Raw genomic sequence first — 22,434 nt, 5'->3', positions numbered from 1 at the left:
TGCTTGGCATAAAATTAGCCTCAAAAGAGATGAGCAATTGTTATTATCAGAGTAAGTGCTCAAACATTTTAGATAAAGGACACCTAAGTTCCTTCTTTCCTATAAACAGAGCACACTCTTTTCATTCTAACCCCTCCAAAAACCACATTATAATAACCCCCACTATTGACCATACAGCTACTTAAGTATTATCATGTTTGAACAGGTGTTTGTAAATCTATTAAAGGAGACTGGCTTGGCTTTATAGAGAGGACAGGGCAGAGACATCACCACTAACTCCCACGATAAACAGCAAGTGCTTGCAAACAGCTGTTTTGTCTTGCTCCTGCAGCTACCTAGAGTGGAACCCTCTCCCCAGTGTCTCCCCATAGCCCAGAGTTAATGTTCTCTTTGGGGCTGCACAGCCCTCTGGGGGGTCCTTGCCCTTCTGACAACCGATCAGTAGATCCCAAGGAACAGCACCTTCTCCAGTCCCTAAACGTAGATGTCCCTTCCTGGACAAGCTTCTCTGGGCGGGTGAGGCAGGGTAATCTGGAGTCTAGGACGTGGCAGTGCACTCAGGCACTGAGGCTTGAACCCGGCCAGGCACCAGGCACGTGCTGGGCTCAGGGCGCGGGGGACAGCTTCGCAGCTGCTCCTGAGTGAGCCGGGTAGGGACGCCCTCCTTTCGACAATGCCTGGACTCCTAGTGTCCTCATCGCATTTCTACATTTTCTCCGCCCCCTGCCCGCGCTTAATGATCTCCTCCAGGTCCCTCCTCCCTGGCCTCTCCTGTAGCCGCCCACGAAGCCTGAGCAGGGAAGGTGGGGCAGGAGCGTCCAGCTCGGCACTGCGCGCCCTGCCCGAGGAGAGACTGGGTGCCCAGTGGCTGGCGCGGCGCAGGAGGGTCCACGATGCCCGAGAACGGCTCCTTCGCCAACTGCTGCGAGGCGGGCGGCCGGGCGGTGCGCCCAGGCTGGGCAGGGGCAGGTGGCGCGCGGCCCTCCGGGACCCCCAGGCCTCCGTGGGTGGCGCCCGCGCTGTCCGCGGTGCTCATCGTCACCACCGCGGTGGACATCGTGGGCAACCTCCTGGTCATCCTCTCTGTGCTCGGGAACCGCAAGCTCCGGAACGCAGGTGAGCGCCGCGCCCGCTGCTGCTTAGAGCCCTTCCCTAGTGTCTGGTCTTGACCCTGATCCTGATCCCGAAATCCGCCTCCCAGTTCCTCCTCAGCCCCGCGCGCCACTTTCCCTTCTTCTAACCAGTCCCCAAGTTTGGTCTTGAACTCAAAAGTTAGAGGGAGTTGCTGCCTTTCCCGAGACGTGCGCCTCTGGCGCCGCCTCTTGCAAATGGACCAGGAGGCACTCAGCGCATCAGTGCAAAGCTCTTCTCGCGCACTTTCTGGCCGAGACCAGCGCTTTGGGAACCCATGCGGCTGGAAGTCTTCGCTCTCCAAGGCGCTCCAATTTCTTCCAGTCCAGAGGGTGCTCCGCTCTGGCCACAGAAATCTGAGGATTTTTAACACCTCCTTCCTTCCCCTGCCAAGCACTGTGGTTCACGTGGTAGGTGCTTAGGAAGCATTTGCTGAGACAATGATTGGATTCACGGAAGCGCTCCAGTGACTTTTCTGTCCGAAACTTCTCTACAGATCATCTTGGTTCCAACCAAGAAAGTAAAGAGGCAGAAATCTGCAAGCTCTGCTTGGATAAAACTAAATTGCTTTGAGATAATGGTGTTCTTTACGGAAGACAGGGAATTCATAGGATCAAAGGAAGATTAAAACAATGATTTGGCAAAACAGTGTTGCAATCCTGAGCATATTTCCCCCCTTTTAATTTCCCCATACTCTGGTCTGTAAGGGAGTAAAAACAGAGAGAAAAGGTCTCTGAACTCTGGACCTGAGAGGGTCACTGGAGCAGGCTGACCGTTTCAACTTGGAAAGAATTTCAATGAACCTGCTTGTCAGTTTGTCATTTCCCAGTTGGGGCTTTAGGGGCAACTCAAATATTAGAGTGAATTAAAATGAAAAGATAGCAGGAAGCTGACTGTATAGCTTAAACATGCTTTTCTAAGGAGGCAGAGCAGTCAGGAAGGCTAGTTCTAGTAAGTCATTATATGTATTTTGTGTGGCCCAGTGGACTCCAGGATTTTTATCTAAAGAACAAACAAAAAATAAAAACATGAGCTTCTATCCATAATGTGGGAAACTTCACATTATTAAGAAGTAATTGTATGGTGACAGAGGGTCACTAGTCATACCATTGTGATCATTTTGAAAAGTATAGAAATATCCAGTCACTGTGCTGTGCACTAGGACCCAATATAGCATTATAGGTCACTTCTACTTGAAAAGCAAACAAACAAACTAGTAGAAAAAGAGTTCAGATTTGTGATTACCAGAGACAGGAATTGCGGGGAGAGGGAACTGGATGACGGTACTCAAAGGTACAAACTTGCAGTTATAAGGTAAGTACCAGGGATGTGATGTACAGCATGATAAATATAACGAACGCTGCTGTACGTTATAGAGGAAAGTTGTTAAGAGAGTAAATCCTAAGAGTTCTCATCCCAAGGAAAAGGTTTGTTTTTTTCTGTTTCTTTCTGTGTCTGTATGAGATGACGGATGTTCACTAAACTTATTGTGATAATCGTTTCGCAATGCGGATAAGTCTAATCATCACGCTGTATTCCTTAAATTTACACAGCGCTGTATGTCAATTACAGCACGATACAACTGGAAGGAAAAAAGAGACGTAAGCTTTCTAACTCAGTCACTTCACCACTGGTAGCTAGTATTATCTGGAATAATTTTTGCAAGATATTATTGTGTCCTCTGAGTAGAGGCTTATCTATTAGGAAAGAGCAGGTTACGATCAGAAAGCTGCATTTAATATTTCTGTTATATGGTCCTTTTGTAGAGGTGACAAGTGTTCATCTCCTGCATCGGACAGCAGTGTGGAGGCAGGGCTTCTCTCCCTGGCTAATCGGGTGTTTAGAGGAAGCCTGGTGGGCTGCTGCCTACCGCGGGTGGGGAAGGGGGGGCAGAGGGGAGAGGGTGCTGCTTCCTTTCACTCGACAGAGACAAGCTCAGTCTCCCTTCCTCCATCCTGCTGAGAGCTGGCCTCTTCTGCTCTCCTAGTGGGATTCACGGAAACCTTACTGATTGGAGAACGTGGCTGAAGTGGTAAGTTGCTGGCCAAACCTCTGTTCCATTCTTCCTACCTCCCACTGAGTCTGCTACAGCCCAGCACCAAGAAAAAAAAAATTTTAACACTATATCTAAATGATGTTAGTTCCTGACACATGGGTGGCTGCTCCAGTTTTGACTTGACCCTTGGCTTTATTGACGATAGTCATGAAAAATCATGGTATCAACGTGAACTAAATAACTTTGGCAGGCTGAGATTTCAGAAGATGCCTAAAAACCTACAGCACTTTGAAGAGTTAGCACCCATTCCACTATTAATCAGGTCTTCTCTTACTGAAGAGTTTGGATTTACTTTAAGAAACATTTATCCTAGACCTTTCTGTAATTGAGCCTGGTTCCTTAACTCATGGGTGTTAAGAAAATAGAACTGAGGATGAGGAGGGTATAGCTCAGTGGTAGAGCACGTGCTTAGCATGCACAGGGTCCTGGGTTCAATCTCCAGCACCTCCATTAAATAAACAAACAAACAAACAAACCTAATCCCCCTCCACCCCCAAAAAAAAGAGGGAAAAAAAAGAAAGTAGGACTGTGACAAGGAGAACATGTATATTTCCAATAACCAAGGCACACAGCCCATGATAAGCTCATGGCACCTTTCATAGTAGACGTTGATATCCTCTACTTGACTACTGCAAACCCAGTTTCTCTCTTTGGTAGACCCTTGTCATTCATAATAGGGATGCTCCTGATGCCAGGGTCGGTGATTAGATTAACTGTCCTTTCTGGGGGGAACTGCCCTGCAGCTTCTACTGCTCATGCATTCGGTTGACTTTTTCAGAGACGGCCCTAGAGAGAGGCAGACAAGGAGGGATGGAGGGAAGATGGGAGACAGATTCAGGGCACCGACCCAACGTAGAAGGAAAGGCTAGGTTTGTGTTACACTCTTTGCCATGTTCCCAGAGCCTTAAACATCATTGCACTGGTGGCATTTCACAATTCTCAGTGTGTGTTTCCTGGGGACCTGCCACACGTCGGGCTCTCCTGACAGTGTCTGAGGATTTTCCTTCTGCCACCACTGCCACTCATCCCCAGTCTAGACCTTGCCAATATTCATTTCTATATTTTTTCTCTCTTCCTCTCCTGCTCTACAGAATCTTCCTCCATCAAATTTGTTCCTCTCTTCTGTATTTTCAATTTCTGTCTCTTTCCCTTTAGCTCCCCCCTCCCACACACATATACAAGGGTCTCCATCATTTAAAAGAAAAAATAATTTTCCTTGGTTTTATGTCTCCTTCTAACTTCATGACTACCTCCCTCCTCTTCTCAGCCAGACATCTTAATATAACAGTTTGCATCTGTTAATTACTTCATTGCTTCCCATTTCCTGCCCAGTCCTCTGGGGTCTGACCTTCTGGGAAGTGCCCTCTGTGGGGAGTGTGACACTGAGGGCCACTCCCTCCTTGGGACCTTCCATTCTCTTGACTGACTTGGTTCTAGTTTTTAGATTTCCTTCCTCTCTTCCTCTGCCTGACACCTAATCCCCAGGAATGATTCTTGGTTCCTTCATTCCCCAGATCTCATGATTTTTGTCTTATCGTGTCTCTCAATTGCCTACTTTCCTGCCCTCCCTACTCCAAATGCCCCAATTTAAACCCTCATCATCTCTTGAGCAAACCATGTCCATAGCCACCAGGCAGCTTTCCCTGCTCCTTCGCCCTCCCCGTTACCATGTCCAGAGTGACCTGCCTCCAGTGACCGCCCTCTACCTACAGGACAGTGTCCAGCCCCAGAGCAGGGCTGGCACAAGCCTCTGTGGCCAGCGTCTCCCACCTAACATCACAGCCCTGTCTCTCTGCTGTCGCTCGGGCCAGCATGAGCTGCTGCTCTTTGCACACAGCCTGTGTTCTCTGATGCTCTACCCTCATCTTGGGAAGCTCCCCTGGCTCTCTTCAAACTCCTTCCTCAGCTTCCCTGTGGGGTTGTTGGTTTTATCATTCACACCATGAAAGGCACGGCTACCGTCCTGGTCTTCCTCCTTGGTTGCCATGAGCCCCCATCCTGCACACCCTGCACCGTACTGCTCTTCGTTCTTCCCTGTCCCCGTGGGACTGTGAACTCGTCGAGAACAGAGACTTTTATTCCATTCCTATCCTCAGAGCTAGGCGCATAGTGAAAAACTGAATACAGCTGTGTTGAAACAAATTTGAAAGTGGACAGAATACCAGGAAAGCAGTGGAACCGAAGGTATTAATTTTTCTCTAGGAGGTGAGGTAGACTCAGTTACATACTCAGCACTGCTCACACCATCAGTACAGTTCTCCTGGAACGGAATTGCTTTAAGCACTAAAAGCCCAAAGTATACCCCACTCTTGTCCCCAAAACTGACTGGCACCTGCACTGGGTACCTGCTTTCTGGTGCTCCTGGGTGGCCACCAGGCTCCAGCTCCACCAGGGCTCCCTAAAATTGTGCCCCAGTGACCCCTTAGGGAGTTTGCTTGTTGCTGGTCTGGCCCGAGGCTGACCCCTTTAAGCTGCCTGTGAAATGTGAGCTTCCTGCCATCACCCGCACCACGCAGTCAGCCAGGCAGAAGAGGGCTGAGAGAACCATGTTCTTACTGTTATGTCGAGATAGTCTCCATTAACAAGGGGAAAACACAGTGGCATTGGTGGTTCCTGGCCCGTTGGCATGGCAACCCTAAACTCCCAGGCGAAGGTTAGGAGCCATGGTCTGACAGTGTTTTCTTGTACAGCAACTGGATAAGAGGCTGTCAGGGAGGTGTTAGTGAGCAGACACGTGGCCTTTCCTAGGACGTATCTGTGATTTGTAAGGAGGAAGGATGTGGAATCTCTGACACTGGGCTTATCCGGGAAAATGGGGAGTATCTGATTGTTGAACACCCAGGCCCTTGTCCAGGGTCCACTCTGTGCCCCGGGTGCCCGGAGATGCTCAGAATCTTCACCTTCTCTTATCCAGAACCAGTGACTGCATGGCAGACTTCCTGATGGGAATTTTCAGCCTGGCAGGTGTTGGCATCCCCAGTTAGATTAGAGCACAGCCTGTCATGTGGCCCCTTTTCCTTCCACTTGTTGATTGAGGAGGTAAATGATGAATGAATAAACAGGTCAGCCCTGGGCAAAAGCTCTTGAAAGGCCTGGAGGGAATATTTAGTAGACGCAGGGCCCCTGCCCTCCAGGTGTTACAAGGTAAGGTGGAGCCCACTTCATCCAGGCTTTACCCTCCACAGGACACTCCCTTGGTGACAAGTGTCTTTGACCTGCTGGGCTTTCGGGGTTTGAAGTTGCTTGTTATCAGCTGAAGACCAAACTGGGGTACCTTGGACGTCCCCCTCCTCTCCATCCCCCCTCAATGTTGCCTGAGCTTTCCAACTTCACATTTTGACTCTGAAAACTTTATTTTCTCTTTCCCAAGAGAAATGAACAGATTTTAAACCTCATAATTATGTCTTTAGCCACATAATCAGGAAAGTTCATAATCCTCAATTCCTCCCATGAAGTCCTCAGCAGCCTGGCGTGTGAACTCTTTTATGTTTGACTGCCTTTTTATCCCCCACAAAATTGGAGTTTGGATTTAGCAAGATATGTTGTAAAACTCAGGAGACACTCTTAGGTCTTATAATTTAAAATATTTATTAGAGAAAGAGGAAAAGTTAGGGATTTGGGAAATAAAGTCATAGTAAACTTACGGAGTTTACACTCTAGAGGCAATGTCTTAACTTCAGCATCCTCACCTTAATACCACTTCTCACATCTTACCTTCCAGGGGTCCCAGTCCAATGTTATGAGCCTCTTTCTTATTCTTTCTTTCTTTTTAAAAAAATTCTCATTTTTAAAATTTTAAATAAACTTTTATTTTTTTAATTGCTTCTTTTTTTGAGGGGAAAGTAATTAGGTTTATTTGTCTGTTTATTTATTTAATGGAGGCACCAGAGATTGAACCCAGGACCTCATGCCCTCCACCACAGACCTATACGCTCCCTCCTTTCTTGTTCTTTCTATGCAACTAATAATAATATAAAAACAACAATAACAAATAATAGCTAAGATTACCATGTGCTTTTTAAAACCGAAGTATAGTTGATATACAATGTTGTGTTAGTTTCAAGTGTACAGCATAGTGATTCAGTTATACTATATATATATACACACACATTCCTTTCAGATTCTTTTCCATTATAGGCTATTACAAGCTATTGAATATAGTTCCCTGTGCTGTACAGTAGGTCCTTGTTGTCTATTTTATATATAGCAGTGTGTATATGTTAATCCCAAACTCGTAATTTATCCCTCCCCCCTTCCTCCTTTGGTAACCATAGTTTTGTTTTTTATGTCTGTGAGTCTATTTCTGGTTTGTAAATATTCATTTGTATCATTTTTTTAGATTCCACATATAAGTGATATCATATGATATTTGTCTTTCTCTTCCTCACTTGCTTCATCTAATACGATCATCTCTAGGTGCTTATTTTGTATCGGATATAAGAATATATATGTATAACTGAATCACTTTGCTGTGCATATGAAACTAACATTGTAAATCAACTACGCATCAATAAAAACTAAGGGAAAATTTTAAAAAAGAAAGATAAAAGAAGAAGAAAAAAGTCTTACACAATCTCCCCATCAAAGGATAGCCCTTTCCAAGTACAGGTTCATTTCTTGCCTTCTCTTGAAGGCAAAGCTGACTGAGAGGGCAACTTACAGTGCACGTTTATCCTCCAGACTCAGAATTTGCCCTTGCTGACATCACTGCTGACCTACTAACGGCCTGGGTATGTGGGCACTTTTCTGCTCTTTCCCACTCTTATGGATGACCAAAACCTCTACACCCTTAATCCCTTTGACATTTTTTTTCCTGGTTTCCTCTTGTTTCTCTTCTTGTTTTTTCTTCTTTTCTCTCTGTTCACATATTCTGGGTGTTGATTTCTTGATCTGTAAAATGAAAATCACGGTTTTAACCTTAAAGGATTCTTCTGAGAAACAATTGAGTCAATTAATGTGAATACAAATTATAAACTTTAAGGTGCTATTCCAATTTGTTTTTGAATATAACTCAGTGCAATTAAAGTGATAAAATGTTTCCATGAGAGTTTCCAAGCAATGCCTTGGTGGTTATGGAGAAAGATTTTTGTAATGAGCATCTCAGTTAATTATTTAAATGGGTGCTTCAGCTCTAAAATGTATTTTATTCTTTTAAGTGGTTAGAATGCCCCCATTATATTTTTGTTCACACTATTAGCTTGCTTTTTTAATTCAAGTGAAGTTAGGTTACAATTTAGCCTTTGTGCGATTCATCCACACGCTTTAGAGTTTTCACAAATAATGTGATTTTGGAAGAAAACAGTCTCCACCCTCAAAGTTTGGGGAATCTAATTAGGAGCTATGTTAATATGAGAGTGCATTGTCTTCGTGTTTGTGAAGAAATCAAGTTTTTAACAAACCGTCTGTTCAATTATTTCAAATGCTTATCCCCAGAACATAACTAATAAGAATATCTCACATTCATTTGTTGCTGGTGGATGTAACCGGCGTTCCAGATTCTTGTCCCTTCCCAGAAAGAATTCAGAGACAAGACGTAGTGGTTAAAAAAGTAAAGTGAGAAGTTATTAAAGTATGGATAGTACACTCAAGGGGAGACGGGCAGGGTCAGGTGGGCAGCTGCCCCGCGTTCATTTGGCAGGTTGGTTACATAGGGTGTAAAAATGAATGGGCGGAATATTCATTGGGGAGGCAAGGGTCTGGGGTCGAATTCCCTGACTTTCATCCCAACTCCACCTTCCCAAAGGGAGGAGGGGTTTTTGTCCTTATTTGGTCTGGATCAGAAGTGTCATGGCGTCGGTGCATGGTGGGCACTTCTGATCTGCAAGGCTCATTTTATTGTCATGAGGGCATCATGAGCAAGAGGTTACATTCAGACACTGGAGATTCCTGCCTTTTCCCACCTTTCTTTGTTGGCCTCTGGGCCGCTTATCACCCCAAGAGTGTGACCACTTATCAGCCCAGAGCTTCCTGCTCTTTCTGTGCTCAGGTACACCTCGTGCTTACATGCTGTGTGGTTTCCTGCATCGGGCCTGTGCCCCTCCTTTCTGCCCAATTCCTGCCGTTTGACCTGTGCCCCCTTTCTCTGCTCATATCTAGCTATCTGCCTGATCTAACAATTTGGACATTATTATTATTTCTTAAATCTTTTCCCATGCAAGATCCCATTGAGATGAACAGCCATCCTGGGGTGGAGACAGGCCTGTTGCAGGGCCTTCGTGATTATGTCTGGCCACTTGATGAATTGTCCTGCGGACCAGCCCCCGCTCCCTGCCAAGATGACTTAGTTCTTCCCCGCTGTTCCTACCACCTCATGCTGGCCTCCCACCCAGCTCTCACTGAAAAACCACTGTCTCTCAGTCTTTTTCCCCAACAGGACTGTTAGCATCTCAATGGCAGGGGCGTGCCTTTTACCCATCACTGTGCCCTACCCGCGCGCGGTACATGCTCCAGAAATACATTACATGTTTGAGTAAGTGGAGGATGGAAGGAGACCTCAAGGCACAGGAAGTTTAACCTTGTTAGAAATGATAGCTCCTCTGCTGACTTCCCTATCGTGATCCTTATCACATCTTGTTTTTATTTTAATTTTTTAAAAAATTTTAATGGAGGTACTGGGGATTGAACCCAGGGCCTCCTGAATGCTAAGCATGCACTCTACCACTGCATCTTATTTTTATTTAGTTGTCTCCTCTATGAGACATTAAATAAAATGTCTCATGACCAGGAGCTTTGTAACGGGAGATGTGTCTGTCTTGCTCACCACGCTCCCATCAGCCCCCACGCAGGCAGAGCCAGTAACTAGCAGACACTCAGCAATGTTTGTTCAGTAAATGACTCAATGACTAGCTACTTCTCTATTGCCTATTTTGGCTCAATGACTAGAGACAATTTAAAACGAACAAATTCTTCTGGGAAAACAGGGTGGGCATGGGGAAGGGGAGCAAGGGATGGAGGTGGCTTTAGTTTCCAGCATTCTCCCATCTGACGAAGACTAGATAGCTCAACATGTGCTGGCTCTTCTCCCAGGTTACCAGATCCTCATTAAGGACTAGACTTCCCAAAAGGAAGGAGAGAGGAGGCAAGGAGGGAGGGGACTGTGGTGGTTATGTGGGTGGAGGGGTGTGCTCTGCATATGAATCCTGGAGGGGATTTCTGTATTAGTACAAAACTCTGATGGAGGTGGGGGGTGGGGGGGATAAGTCACACCAAGACTGGTGGTAAAAGTATTCATTAGAAGCCTGTGCACGGGCTGGACGGCGAGCAGGGCTGTGTGTCCTGGTTGATTCTCCCCTATCTGGGGTGGACAGTGAACAAGATCTCCCTTTGATTATCATCTAGACAGGGCCTGGCTTCTTACAGACGGGAGACACAACAAGAATTTGATGCGTCTAACTTGGAATTGTGTCAAGAAAGTTGGGAGACGGTATGATGTCTGGGCAGATGGATCTACAGCAGGAACTGGTTGATTTCAGCCTTTGAGGAACAGCCGGAGTAATGGGGGAGAGTAATTGAATCACTTTCCACGTGGAGTTGAATGTGTTCTTCACACTATTTACAAGCTGTTTGCCAGCCTCTGGGGCATTATTAGGGGATGAGCCACATTAACACGGCAGAGCTTGACTTGCTTTCCTAGGAAACAGCTGGCTGAGCTGGCACCGGCCCCCAGCAGCTCTTGACTTTCTCTGCACGTGCTTGCAAGAGCCAAACGCTTCTTTGCCGCTCAGCCAGGAGGCCAGTGGGCCCTGCGGAGACCAATATTCCCACGCAGAAAAGAAGGGATATTTTTCACAGAAACAGCCATGTGGAGCGTGTGTGAGGAGGGGGAAGGAGGGCTCCAAAAGAAAAGGAGAAAAACCAAAGAAATAATGATCACAGAGAAACAAGTTCAGTAACTTGGTCCAGTTCAAAGTGACAGAACTGAGGTTACCCCAGGCCACTCCAACTTCCAGCACCACTCCCAAATGTCAAAAGGAGATTAAAAATTTTTTAAATATTATGACTGATTGATTTACTTTTTAAATGGAGGTACTGGGGGATTGAGCCCAGGACCTCGTGCAGGCTAAGCACACACTCTACCACTGAGCTATACCCACCCTGCTGAATGTTTTTTTGAGGAACCTCCATACTGCTTTCCACAGTGGCTGCATCAGTTTACATTCCTACCAACAGTGTATGAGGGCTCCCTTTTCTCCACATTCTCGTTTGTTATTTGTGTTCCTTTTGATGATGGCCATTCTGACAGGTGTCAAGTGATACCTCATTGTGGTTCTGATTTGCATTTCTCTGTTGATTAGCGATGCTGAGCATCTCTTCATGTGCCTGTTGGCCATCTGTATCTCTTCTTCGGAAAAATGTCTATTCAGGTCTTCTGCCCATTTTTAAATTGGGTTGTTTGTTTTCAGGGCTATTGAGTTGTATGAGCAGTTTATATATTTTGGATATTAACCCCTTATCGGACATATCATTTGTAAATATTTTTCTCCCATTCAGTAGGTTGTCCATATGATCCAACAATCCCACTCCTGGGTGTATATCTGAAAAAAAAAACAAAAACAAAAACACTGCTTTGAAAAGATATATGCACCCCAATGTTCCCAGCAGCATTATTTACAATTGCCAAGGTACAGAAGCAGCCTAAGTGTCTATGAACAGATGAATGGATAAAGAAGATGTGGTATAGACACACACACACACACACACACACACAATGGAATACTACTCAACCATAAAAAATAATGAAATTTTGCCATCTGCAACAACATGGATAGAACTGGAGGGCATTACGTTTAGTAAAATAAGTTAGACAGAGAAAGCCAAATACTGTATGTTATCACTTATATATGGAATCTAAAAAATAAAACAAACTAATGAATATAGCAAAAAAAAAAAAAAAAAGAAACAGGCTCACAGATATAGAGAATAAACCAGTGGTTACCAGTGTGGGGGGAGCAATATAGGGGTAGGAGATTAAGAGGGACAAACTAATAGGTACAAAATAAATAAGATACAAGCATTGCACAGGGAATATAGCCAATATTTTATAACTTTAAAAGAAGTATAATTTATAAAAGTATTGAGTCACCATGTTGTATACCTGAAACTAATACAATATTGTAAATCAACTATAATTTAAAAAAAAAAAAAAGGACACAAAATTCTAGGAAGAGACAAGAGCTCCTGATTTAGCCAAAAACAAGAAATTTGGGAAAGGAAATCCCTCACTCTCTTAAGACCGAGTAAGTTCTGAGCAGGGGAATCAGAGACTGAAATCCTCCAGTGGAGACACAGAAAGAGGCTGAGAATTAAATGAAAAAGCAGGAGACTCCCCCACACCCCAAGCAGGTCCTGAGATGTGATTTCTTGTCTTATAGTACCAACCAGAAAGGATTTTTGGTACTATAAAAATTAAAGAGGGGGCTTTTCTCCCATTAAGTAAATAGATCCCTGAGATAGTAGAATGGGAAGGAATCTCACAGCTCAGTCTGAGGCAGAGCTTTCCTTTACTGTCCAACATCTACGTGAATGTCTCAAGAGACAGGGAAGCTCACTACCTGGAAAGCACTCTGTCCAAACGATCTCCTTTCTGTTTAGTTACATCCTGTCTCCCTCGGGCACTAACCTAGCTCTGGACCCCGCAGTAGGTGGCTCCTGAGAACTCCCAGGGAGCTAACGGACGTCTTTTCTGTTAGTTCTGCATGGAGTTAATTCCAAGCAAAAATAGGCACTTCAAGAGGGCTCCTCAGGGACCTGCCAGGTTCCCAAGCGTGTGTCCCGCAGAGTCTTCCGTGAGGTGAGGTGAGAATGTGTGTTGGGACAGGGAGGGCTGGGGACAGCTCTCGCTCTGCCTTGTGGGTTTCCATGTAGCAGCAAGTACAGTCAGCTTCACCTGAGGGTCTGACCAGGGGGACTCGCAGCTGAGTGGCTCTGAGGCCCCCTTTTCCCAAACCCCCCGATGCCAGACCACAGCTCGGGCTTTCTGATTGCTGTGCCTTTTGGATCCTTTCCATCTGCCTGATGCTTTGGACCCCCGAGGCGGCACAGCAGTCTCTGCAGAATACCCGCAGACACATGGAGGCAGCAGAGCATCGGTGTCCTTGCCTCCTGGGAGAGTCCTTCCTGTGAGTCCGTCCCATCCACCCTCTGCGCTCAGCTGCTCTAAGGCTGGTAGCTTCCTCGCCGCCATGTGGCAAAAGACCAGAAAATTTGGAAGACCGCATCCGATGTCAGCTGCATTCCTGAAGGCGCCGGCTGGCAGGAGCGGGTATTACCTTCTGATCATACATATGATAGGGGCTCAAAAAAGTGCAACACGCGGTGCGTGAAACAAATGGCATAAGGGATGGAGCTTCTCCTGCCCTGAGCTGCATTTTGCTCAAACGGGTTCTTGGTACTTTATTCACGAGTCACTGTTGCTTTTAGAATGCAAGCACTTTAGGAACTGAGATTATGTTCTTTGGAATTAAGCCCCGTCTCCTTTCGAGGACGCCGGCCCAGAACACGTCTGCAGCGTATTAATCAATTGCTGTTGTGGTTGCCCGAGGCTGTCTCTGGCCAGCTGAGTTTGGTGATGCTGGGAAACGCTCCATTCAGCGCAGAGAGGCAGTTCAGGAAGCCAGGGAATGTGCAGGCATGGGGGGAGGCCCCCGGAGGCTGTGAGATGAGGAGCACCCGCTGCCCCTCCCCGCCCCGCAAGACCGGACTCTGAGCCGCCACGTCGCGCGCCAGCCACCGGGGCAACGTGGCTGTGCGTGGAGGCCCCAGACGAGGCGTACAGGAGCTACCAGAACACCGGGTTCCCACTCTCCAAGCCTTACTTCTGGTCCCCCTGCAAAATGCAACTCACATTTAGAAAAATGAATTAAAGTCACTTAGAAAACAGCCTGTTAACCAGTGGGTAAAAGATGCAAAAGGACATTGCCTAGTAGACAGGCAGGAGATAGGCGTGCGGATGGATGGTGTGGTGGTGATGATGAACCCACATTCCTGCTGCTCAGATTCTTCTCTGAAACCACTGAGCCTCCGTGCTGGTCATGAAAATAGTTAATATTGGTGAGAACCCGCTGTGTCGCCAGGCACTTTGAATCATTGTTTGATTCTCACAGCTATAGTATAAAGTGGGCGCCATTAGCCCCATTTTACAAATGAGAAAAATGAGGCACGGGGACCCTCAATAACCTGCCTCAGTCACAGGGTTCCTACACAGCAGAGATGCAGTTTGACCTCTAAAACCCACGTGGTTTCCATTCCCAATGCTAACAGTAAGTCTGTTACTTTTTTAAAAAATTATTGTTATTAAAGTATAGTTGATTCACAATGCTGTGTTAGTTTCTGGTATACAGCATAGTGATTCAGTTGTACGTATATATGTTCTTTTTATGTTCTTTTTCATTATAGGCTGTTACAAGCTATTGAATATAGTTCCCTGTGCTATACAGTGGGACCTTGTTGTTTATCTATTTTATATATAGCAGTCAGTATCTGCTAATTCCAAACTCCTAATTTATCCCTCCCCCTCTTCCCCTTTGGTAACCATAAGTTTGTTTTCCATGTCCATAAGTCTGTTTCTATTTTGTAATAAATAAGTTCATTTGTGTCTTTTTCTTAGATTCCACATATAAGTGACATCATTTGATATTTGTCTTTCTCTATCTGACTTACTTTATTTAGTATAATAATCTCTAGGTCCATCTGTGTTACCACAAATGGCATTATTTCATTCTTTTTTATGGCTGCGTAGTATTCCATTGTGTGTGTGTGTGTGTGTGTGTGTGTGTGTGTGTGTACCATATCTTCTTTATCCATTTACTTGTCAGTGGACACTTAGGTTGTTTCCATGTCTTGGCTATGGTAAATAGTGCTGCTATGAATGGTGGGGTGTATCTATCTTTGAATTTGTTTTCTCCAAATATATGCCCCGGAATGGGATTGCTGGATCACATAGTAAAAATATTTCTGTTTTTTTAAGGAATTTCCATATCATTTTCCATAGTGGCTACACCAAATTACATTCCCACCAGCAGTATAGGAGGGCTCCCTTTTAAACACCTGGACAAAGGAGAGAATATTCTACAGAATAGAAATAGTGAGGTCTTGTCCTGATTCTTGCTTCCTGTTTCCTGCTCCAGGTAATTTGTTCTTGGTGAGTCTGGCGTTGGCTGACCTGGTGGTGGCCTTGTACCCCTATCCACTAATCCTCATGGCCATCTTCCACGACGGCTGGCCCATGGGGGAGGTGCACTGCAAGGCCAGCGCCTTTGTGATGGGCCTTAGCGTCATCAGCTCCGTCTTCAACATCACCGCCATTGCCATTAACCGCTACTGCTACATCTGCCACAGCGTGGCCTACCACCGCATCTACCGTAACTGGCACACCCCCCTCTACATCGGCCTCGTCTGGCTCCTCACCCTGGTGGCCATAGTGCCCAACTTCTTTGTGGGGTCCCTGCAGTACGACCCGCGCATCTACTCCTGCACCTTCATCCAGACAGTCAGCGCCCAGTACACGGTGGCGGTGGTGGCCATCCACTTCCTCCTCCCCATCACCGTCGTGTGCTTCTGTTACCTGCGCATCTGGGTGCTGGTGCTCCGGGCCCGCAGCAAGGTCAAGTCGGAGAACAGGCTGTGCCCGAGGTCCAGCAACATCCGGAGCTTCCTGACCATGTTCGTGGTGTTTGTGATCTTTGCCATCTGCTGGGCGCCGCTGAACTTCATCGGACTCGCTGTGGCCATCGACCCAGAAGAAGTGGCTCCCCAGGTCCCAGAGGGGCTCTTTGTCGCTAGCTACTTCCTAGCTTATTTCAACAGCTGCCTTAATGCCATCATCTATGGGCTCCTGAACCAGAACTTCCGCAGGGAATACAAGAGGATCGTCTCTGCCCTCTGGAACCCGCGGCGCTGCTTGCAGGACTCCTCCAAGAGCAGCCAGGCTGAGGGGCCAGAGAGCCAAGCTCTCCCCGTTGTTCACACCCAGCCCCCCGTCCAGGCAGGTGCCCTCTAGCCTGATCCCCAGCCGGGCAGCCGACTGGTGAAATGGTGGGAGTGAGGCTGCTCCAGGGTGAGATCCGGCCTCCTGCTTGCATGACAGCACCTGGCTTGCAGAACTTCATCCTGTGGACAGGAAGCCTGGCAGCAGGCCTGGTTCAGGCTGGTCAGGGGTCGCCTGCAGTTACTGGGGGCCACGTCCCTGTCGGCACAGCTCTGGATCTAGTATTTGCACTCTCAGGGAGCACTGGGGGCTTGGTGTGTGCAAAGACCAAGGAAGGAACAGAATGAGGAAAGACCTGGGGTGGAAGAGGCCAATTCCTCCCCATGGACTGTCCCCCTGGTCCTCCTGCTTTCTCTCTATCCCCCGATTGGCAGCAGGAGTGGAGAGCTTCTCTGATAGCAAAGATGGAAGAGTGAGATCTGCAGTGCAGGAAGGTGGGTGGCTCTGCAGGGCCTCCAGGGGCTGGCGTGGTGCAGAGGAAAAGCATCCTGCACTCTCCCCCTGCACTGACCTTCCCTATACACGTGTGTGCTGACACACACCCACCACAGTACACACACATGCCCCCGCACTGCACCACACCACCTTGTATACGCTGTACATAGTGCCCCACGTCAGGCTATACACACGCACACACACACACACCACTCCTCAGGTGTCTACAGCACAAAGTCTGCCTGGCTTCCTTCCCTGGTTCCACCCTGTGACTGAGTTGTGTGGCTTGGACAGGTCCCCTAACCTCTGTTTTCCTCAGTTTACTCCCCCTAAAACAGAGACCAGGCCACTGCCTGCCTCCCAGGGCTGGGTGAGGATTTGTTGCAATGATTCAGCTCAGGAGCTGAGGACAGTGGCTGGCACTCAGGAATCATTCCCTTTAATTATTATACTGACTACATGAAACAAAAGTGATCTTGAAAGAGAGAAGAAATGCCACACAAGACAGGGACGGAAGGGAATGGAAGGTGTGTGTGGAGGTGGAAGGGGCACCTGCCCCCCACTTCCGGTCTCAGGCTGTGCGTTTGTACACGCTTCAGGGTTCCTCATTCAGATTTAGCTTCTTTGTTCAATTCCACAACCTGAGTTGGGTGCCCTGTGCGGGCAGGCCCAGCGGGAGGCACAGGCATTGGTCCGCGTCTGTTAGCGCTTTGGTATCAGCAAATGTTCATGGGTGTTTGCCTGTATCAGGCCCTGTGCTCAGTGCTGGGGGTGCATTGTCTCACTTCATCCTAACAGAACCCTTGGAAAAGATGTCATCGTATTTATACTGAGAAGCCGAAACTCAAAGAAGTGAAGTGATTCCCCGAGGTCACAGAGCTGTTGTGTTCAGAGCTGGGTGTGGGGCCCAGTCTGTCCGGCAGCAGCACCCACTCTGCTGCCCACCGTAGACACACAGCTGGTGATGAGGGAGGAACAGGGCAGAGGGGGCACAGCACCCAAAGGCAGGAGGCCCCTGGGGGCTCCAGGGAGAGAGAAAAGTCACCTCAGCCAGCGCTGCCTTGCCAAGCGAGGAGCCCGGCGTGCTGACCTTGGTCTTAGGCCAGACACTCTCCACCCCTTGTAATGTGAGGAATTTGGGTGGAATCTTGTTAAACAGGCAGATGCTCTGGGCTCCACCGACAAGGTTGTGACTGTGGAGCTCTTGGGAGGGGTCTGGGAATCTGACTCTGGCTCTCGGTTGTCTTCGACCAGACTCTTAGGAATGTAAGTGTTCTAGCCCCGGTTACCCAGATTGGGCTCCAGCTGCCAGGTGTGGGCAGTCCCTCCCAGGGAGGCCTCCCAGTCCAGACCTCAGGCTGACAGAGAAGCCCAAGAGACCTAGGTTTCCCCCGGGCTGCAGCTGCTTTTCTTGGCTCGGGGCGGGGAGCCTGGGTCAGGCATGTGTCTGGTCACTCTTCTCCCTGCCGCCTGCCCTCAGGCACCGTCTATAGGGGACGGCCCTTCACTCCTGACCTGGAGGCTACGGCGTGTCCCCTACCTGCTCCCCTTACCCCTGTCGTTAAGCTCTGGACTGAGTGTGTGCCACAGGTTCAATAAACACAACAGAAGGAACAAAGCTCACTGCAGTTTGCTGGGCTCACACACGTCACCCCGGGTGCCAGGGCTTGGCACTGACAGTCCACTAACTGGATCTTTTTTGTTTCCATAGGTTTTGGTGATAATCCAGGAGCCGAAAGAATGGAGGCGCAGAGGGAAAACCCAAGGCATCGGGCACGTACATAATCACATGGGATGGTCTCATGCTGTGGACCCTGATTTTTAAATAGAGTCGATTTTGCTGCCGTAGTGTGGGAACTCTGTTCACCCTCTACCTCCCTGACTTTGGACAACCTGGTCAGGGTACCGCCTTGCAGCCTTTCTCCGTGTTAGTTTGTTGGGGCTGGCGTGAGAAAAGTACCACGGAGTGCGGTGAGTGGCTTCATCCCGAGAAAGCCTTCTTCCCTTCAAAATATTAGAGGTTGCTGTTGAACAGAATCTCACTAAAGCTGCCACAGAGACGAGACCCAGGCAACTACAGGTTAGATTGAAGCAGACCACCTTCCCCGCTCTGGAAGCCGGACGGAACGGATATGCCCTTCGCTGAGGAGAAGTGATTTTTACTGTATTTTAACTCTTCTTTTCACAAAGTGGCTGGCATACCAAAAAAAAAAAAAAAATTATGAAAAGAGGGAAGGAAATTCGACCCCCAGACAAGAAAAGAATCATTCCTAGAAGGAGACCCAGAGATGGTGCCAGTGTTTGGATTAGAAGATAAGGCTTCAGGGGGGAGGGTACAGCTCAAGCAGTAAAGCACATGCTTAGCATGCATGAGGTCCTGGGTTCAATCCCAGGTACCTCCTCTAAAACTAAATAAATAATTACCTCCCCCCACCAAAAAAAAAAATGAAGATAAGAGCTTTAAAATAACCGTGAAAAATATGTTAAAAGATGTAGTAGAAAAGTGGACAACGTATCTGAAGGGGAATTTTAGTACAGAAATTAAGACTGTTTAAAAATGGGAATGTTGAAATAAAAAAATCTGAGGACAGACATGTAAAGAGTACTTAAAGGGCTTCACAGAAAATCAGACAGAGCAAAGGAAACAAAGCAAAACTGATGAACAGAAAGGGGGTGTGGGAAAAGTTGGGAGGAAAACTGGTGCCAACTTCCAAGAGTCCTCCCCTAGCGGAGCCGCACAGGAAACCGTGATTTCAGCCACAAATCGTTATGACACACATGAAGTGTTGTCTCCCAGGGGACCCTGCCTGAGCCTAGGTGTTCAGGGTTTTTAGTGGAGCTCGGGCACGTATGCACCCTGTGCTTAGCGTGGACCAGAATTCCAGACTCCCCCAAAGGAAGCTGGTCTTCATCACAAGAAACATTATCTGTATAAACAATTTCGGTACAGCGAGCCACTCCTTCAGTTACAGAACGGTGAGAAGCCCCTCGAAATCCAAGTTCCCAGAGGAGTGCCAGGGGCCAACCTCACAGCGATACATACCTATTAGAATGATAAAACTAAAAAATAGTTAACACCAAATGTTGGTGAGTGTGCAGGGAAACTGGATCACTTACACATTGCTGGTGGGACTGTAAAATGATACCCTTACTCTGGAAAACAGTTTGCAGTTCCTTATAAACTCACCGTGCAATTGTCACATGACCCAGAGATTGTACTCCTGGGCATTTATTCCAGAGGAATGCAAATTAATGTTACAAAAAAAAAAAAACTGAACACGAATGATCATAGTAGATTTAGTCTTAAGAGTGAAAAACTGAACCCAACCTGAATGTCTCTCAGTGAATAAATAATTAAACAAACTGAAGTACATCTGTACCATGAAACACTACTCAACAGTAGACAGGAACGAACTGTAACACAAATAACCTGGGTAAATCTCCAGAGAATTATGCCAAGTGAAAAAGAAATCCTCCACAAAGATTACAAACTGTATGATTCCATTTCTGTAACACTTTTAAAAAGTGTTTACACTGGTTTATTTATTTATTTGTTTGGGTTTTTTTTTTAAATTTATTTTCCAGGAGGAGGTAATTAGGTTTGCTCACTATTATTATTTTTTTAATGGAGGTACTGGGGATTGAACCCAGGACTTCGTGCATGCGAGGCACGCACTCTACCACTGAGCTATACCTTCCCCAAAACATTTTTTAAATGGCAAATTTTTATAAGTGGAGAACGGATGAGAGGTTGCAGAGTTTAGGGACAGGGTGAGAAGGGCTGGAGGGCGGTGGATGTGGTTACCCTTGTGATAATGGAACTGTTCTGTATCTTGTCTGTGATGGTGGATAAAGGAAACTACACATGTTATAAAATCATATGAAACTAAATATACACACACACAAATGAGTACACGTACAAGTGGGGAAATCGGAAGAGGACGGGAGTACTGTGACAACGTCAGCAGCTGGTTGCGGCAGTGTGCTGCAGTTTTGCAAGATGTTTCCATGTAGTGTACTGGATAAAATGTCCTTGGGGTGTCTTTATCATTTCTTACAACTGCATTTAGATCTACAATTACCTGAAAGTAAGAAGTTTACTTAAAAGGTGGGTAAAAGATTTGAACAGCACTTCACAAAAGAAGATATATGAATGCCCTACAATAAGAAGAAACAATGTTCAGGAGCATTCATCATCATGGACGTGTAAATTTAAACCATAATTACTTCAAATTTTATATGTTCTTGGGTGGCTAAAAAACAAAACAAAACAGAGACTATCTCATGCTGACAAGGAAGTGGAGCAACTGGAGCTCTCGCACATTGTGGGCTGGAGGGTAAGATGAAGTTTTGGAGAACTGTTTAACAGTTTCTTATAAACATACATTCGTATAAATAGCTGAGTCTGACTACTCAGTCATTCCTCTCCTAGTTATTTATGTAAAAGAAGTGAAAACATATGTCTATACAAAGACCTGCACACACACGTTCACGCCAGCTTCATTTATACTGAAAACTTAACAACCCAAATGTTCGTTAACAGAAGAGCGAATGAGCAACTGACAAGTTTTATATTTTTCTAAATGGCTTCCCTGGGAAGGTACCTGTTTATTTGAACAATAAGATCCCATGGTTCAGAAACATGTTGGTGTTGCTTTGGGAAACCATAGCCCATGTGCCTGCGTGTGTGCACTGTCACACTTTACATTGCTGTCTTTTGATGACGCATTTAAAATTCGGAAACAGTCCAAAATCATTCAAAGAGAAATTAAGTGTATTTGTTTGCCAAAGAGAGAGGAGTAATTCTCAGTACTAGCCACAAATTAGAACACTGGAAAACTTTGAAATAATCAAGAATGCTCAGCTATTCTGACTTAATTGGTTTGTGGGGAGTAGCATGGGTCTTGGTTTAAAGCTCTCCATGTGAGTCTAAAGTGAGCCAGCATTGAAAACCACAGCTAGTAGCTGAGGTTGATTTTCTTGTGCAGTTTGTAGACTGACTTCTAAAAGTAGTTCCCGAAGAGGAATTTCCACAATACCCTGGGCCCACAGTTTTGTAGCAACAAGCATACAGTGTCTCAAAATGATTGTTGTGAAGATCAACACACATTTGGTTATACAAATTTTAATATGTTTTCAGATAAATATTTGCCTCCTTACTTTATAGACCCAATGGAGGGACAGCAAATGTAAAAGATTTATCGACTTACCTAATTAGCAGATAATTTCAAATGGCTAAATACAAAATTTTCAAAAATGTATTTCTGAACAGTATGGAGAGTCTTCAAAAAGCTAAAAATAGACTTATCATTTGAACCGGCAATCTCACTCCTGGATGTATATCCAGAGGGAACTCTAATTTGAAAAAATACATGCACCCCAATGTTCACAGCAGCACTATTTACAATAGCCAAGACATGGAAGCAACCTAAATGCCCATCAATAGATGACTGGATAAAAAAGTTGTGGTGTATTTATACAATGGAATGCTACTCTGCCATAAAAAAGAATAAAATATTGCTATTTGCAGCAACATGTATGGACCTGGAGATTGTCATCCTAAGTGAAGTAAGCTGAAAGAGAAAGAAAAATACCATATGATATCACTCATATGTGGATCCTAAAGAGAAAAAAAAAGGACACTCTGAACTCATCTACAAAACAGAAACAGACTCTCAGACATAGTAAACAACCTTATGGTTACCAGGGAAAGGAGATGGGAGGGGATAAATTTGGGAGTTTGATATTTACAAATGTTAGCCACTATATATAAAAATAGATTTTAAAAAATGTATTTCTGTATTTCTAAGGTACACTAAGTAACACT

The 22,434-nt window shown here is 46.1% G+C and overlaps 1 protein-coding gene and 1 non-coding gene across 3 annotated transcripts; one reads left to right on the top strand and one right to left on the bottom strand.

The window, feature by feature from the left end:
* The first annotated feature begins 887 nt into the window (after window positions 1-887).
* On the top strand, window positions 888-20,089 carry MTNR1B (melatonin receptor 1B). 2 transcript variants are annotated; one of them, XR_004323091.1, is made up of 3 exons: window positions 888-1,116; window positions 15,313-16,606; window positions 18,319-20,089. XR_004323091.1 is itself a non-coding variant. In XM_006182375.2 (2 exons), the coding sequence occupies exons 1-2, from the start codon at window positions 894-896 to the stop codon at window positions 16,182-16,184; spliced, it is 1,095 nt and encodes a 364-aa protein (XP_006182437.1). In that variant the 5' UTR covers window positions 888-893; the 3' UTR covers window positions 16,185-16,814. The 2 variants fall into 2 exon arrangements, 1 of the variants encoding a protein (XP_006182437.1); XM_006182375.2 differs by lacking the exon at window positions 18,319-20,089 and having other exon boundaries at window positions 15,313-16,814.
* Window positions 20,090-20,233: 144 nt separating this feature from the next.
* On the bottom strand, window positions 20,234-20,305 carry TRNAA-CGC. Its single transcript has one exon. It is a non-coding gene; the product is annotated as a tRNA-Ala (tRNA).
* Between the last annotated feature and the right edge of the window lie 2,129 nt (window positions 20,306-22,434).

This window comes from Camelus ferus, chromosome 10 (genome assembly GCF_009834535.1).
Source record: "Camelus ferus isolate YT-003-E chromosome 10, BCGSAC_Cfer_1.0, whole genome shotgun sequence".
Taxonomy (NCBI): Eukaryota; Metazoa; Chordata; class Mammalia; order Artiodactyla; family Camelidae; genus Camelus; species Camelus ferus.
Note: the sequence above shows the minus strand (reverse complement) of the source record. Positions and strands in the feature narration are given on the sequence as shown.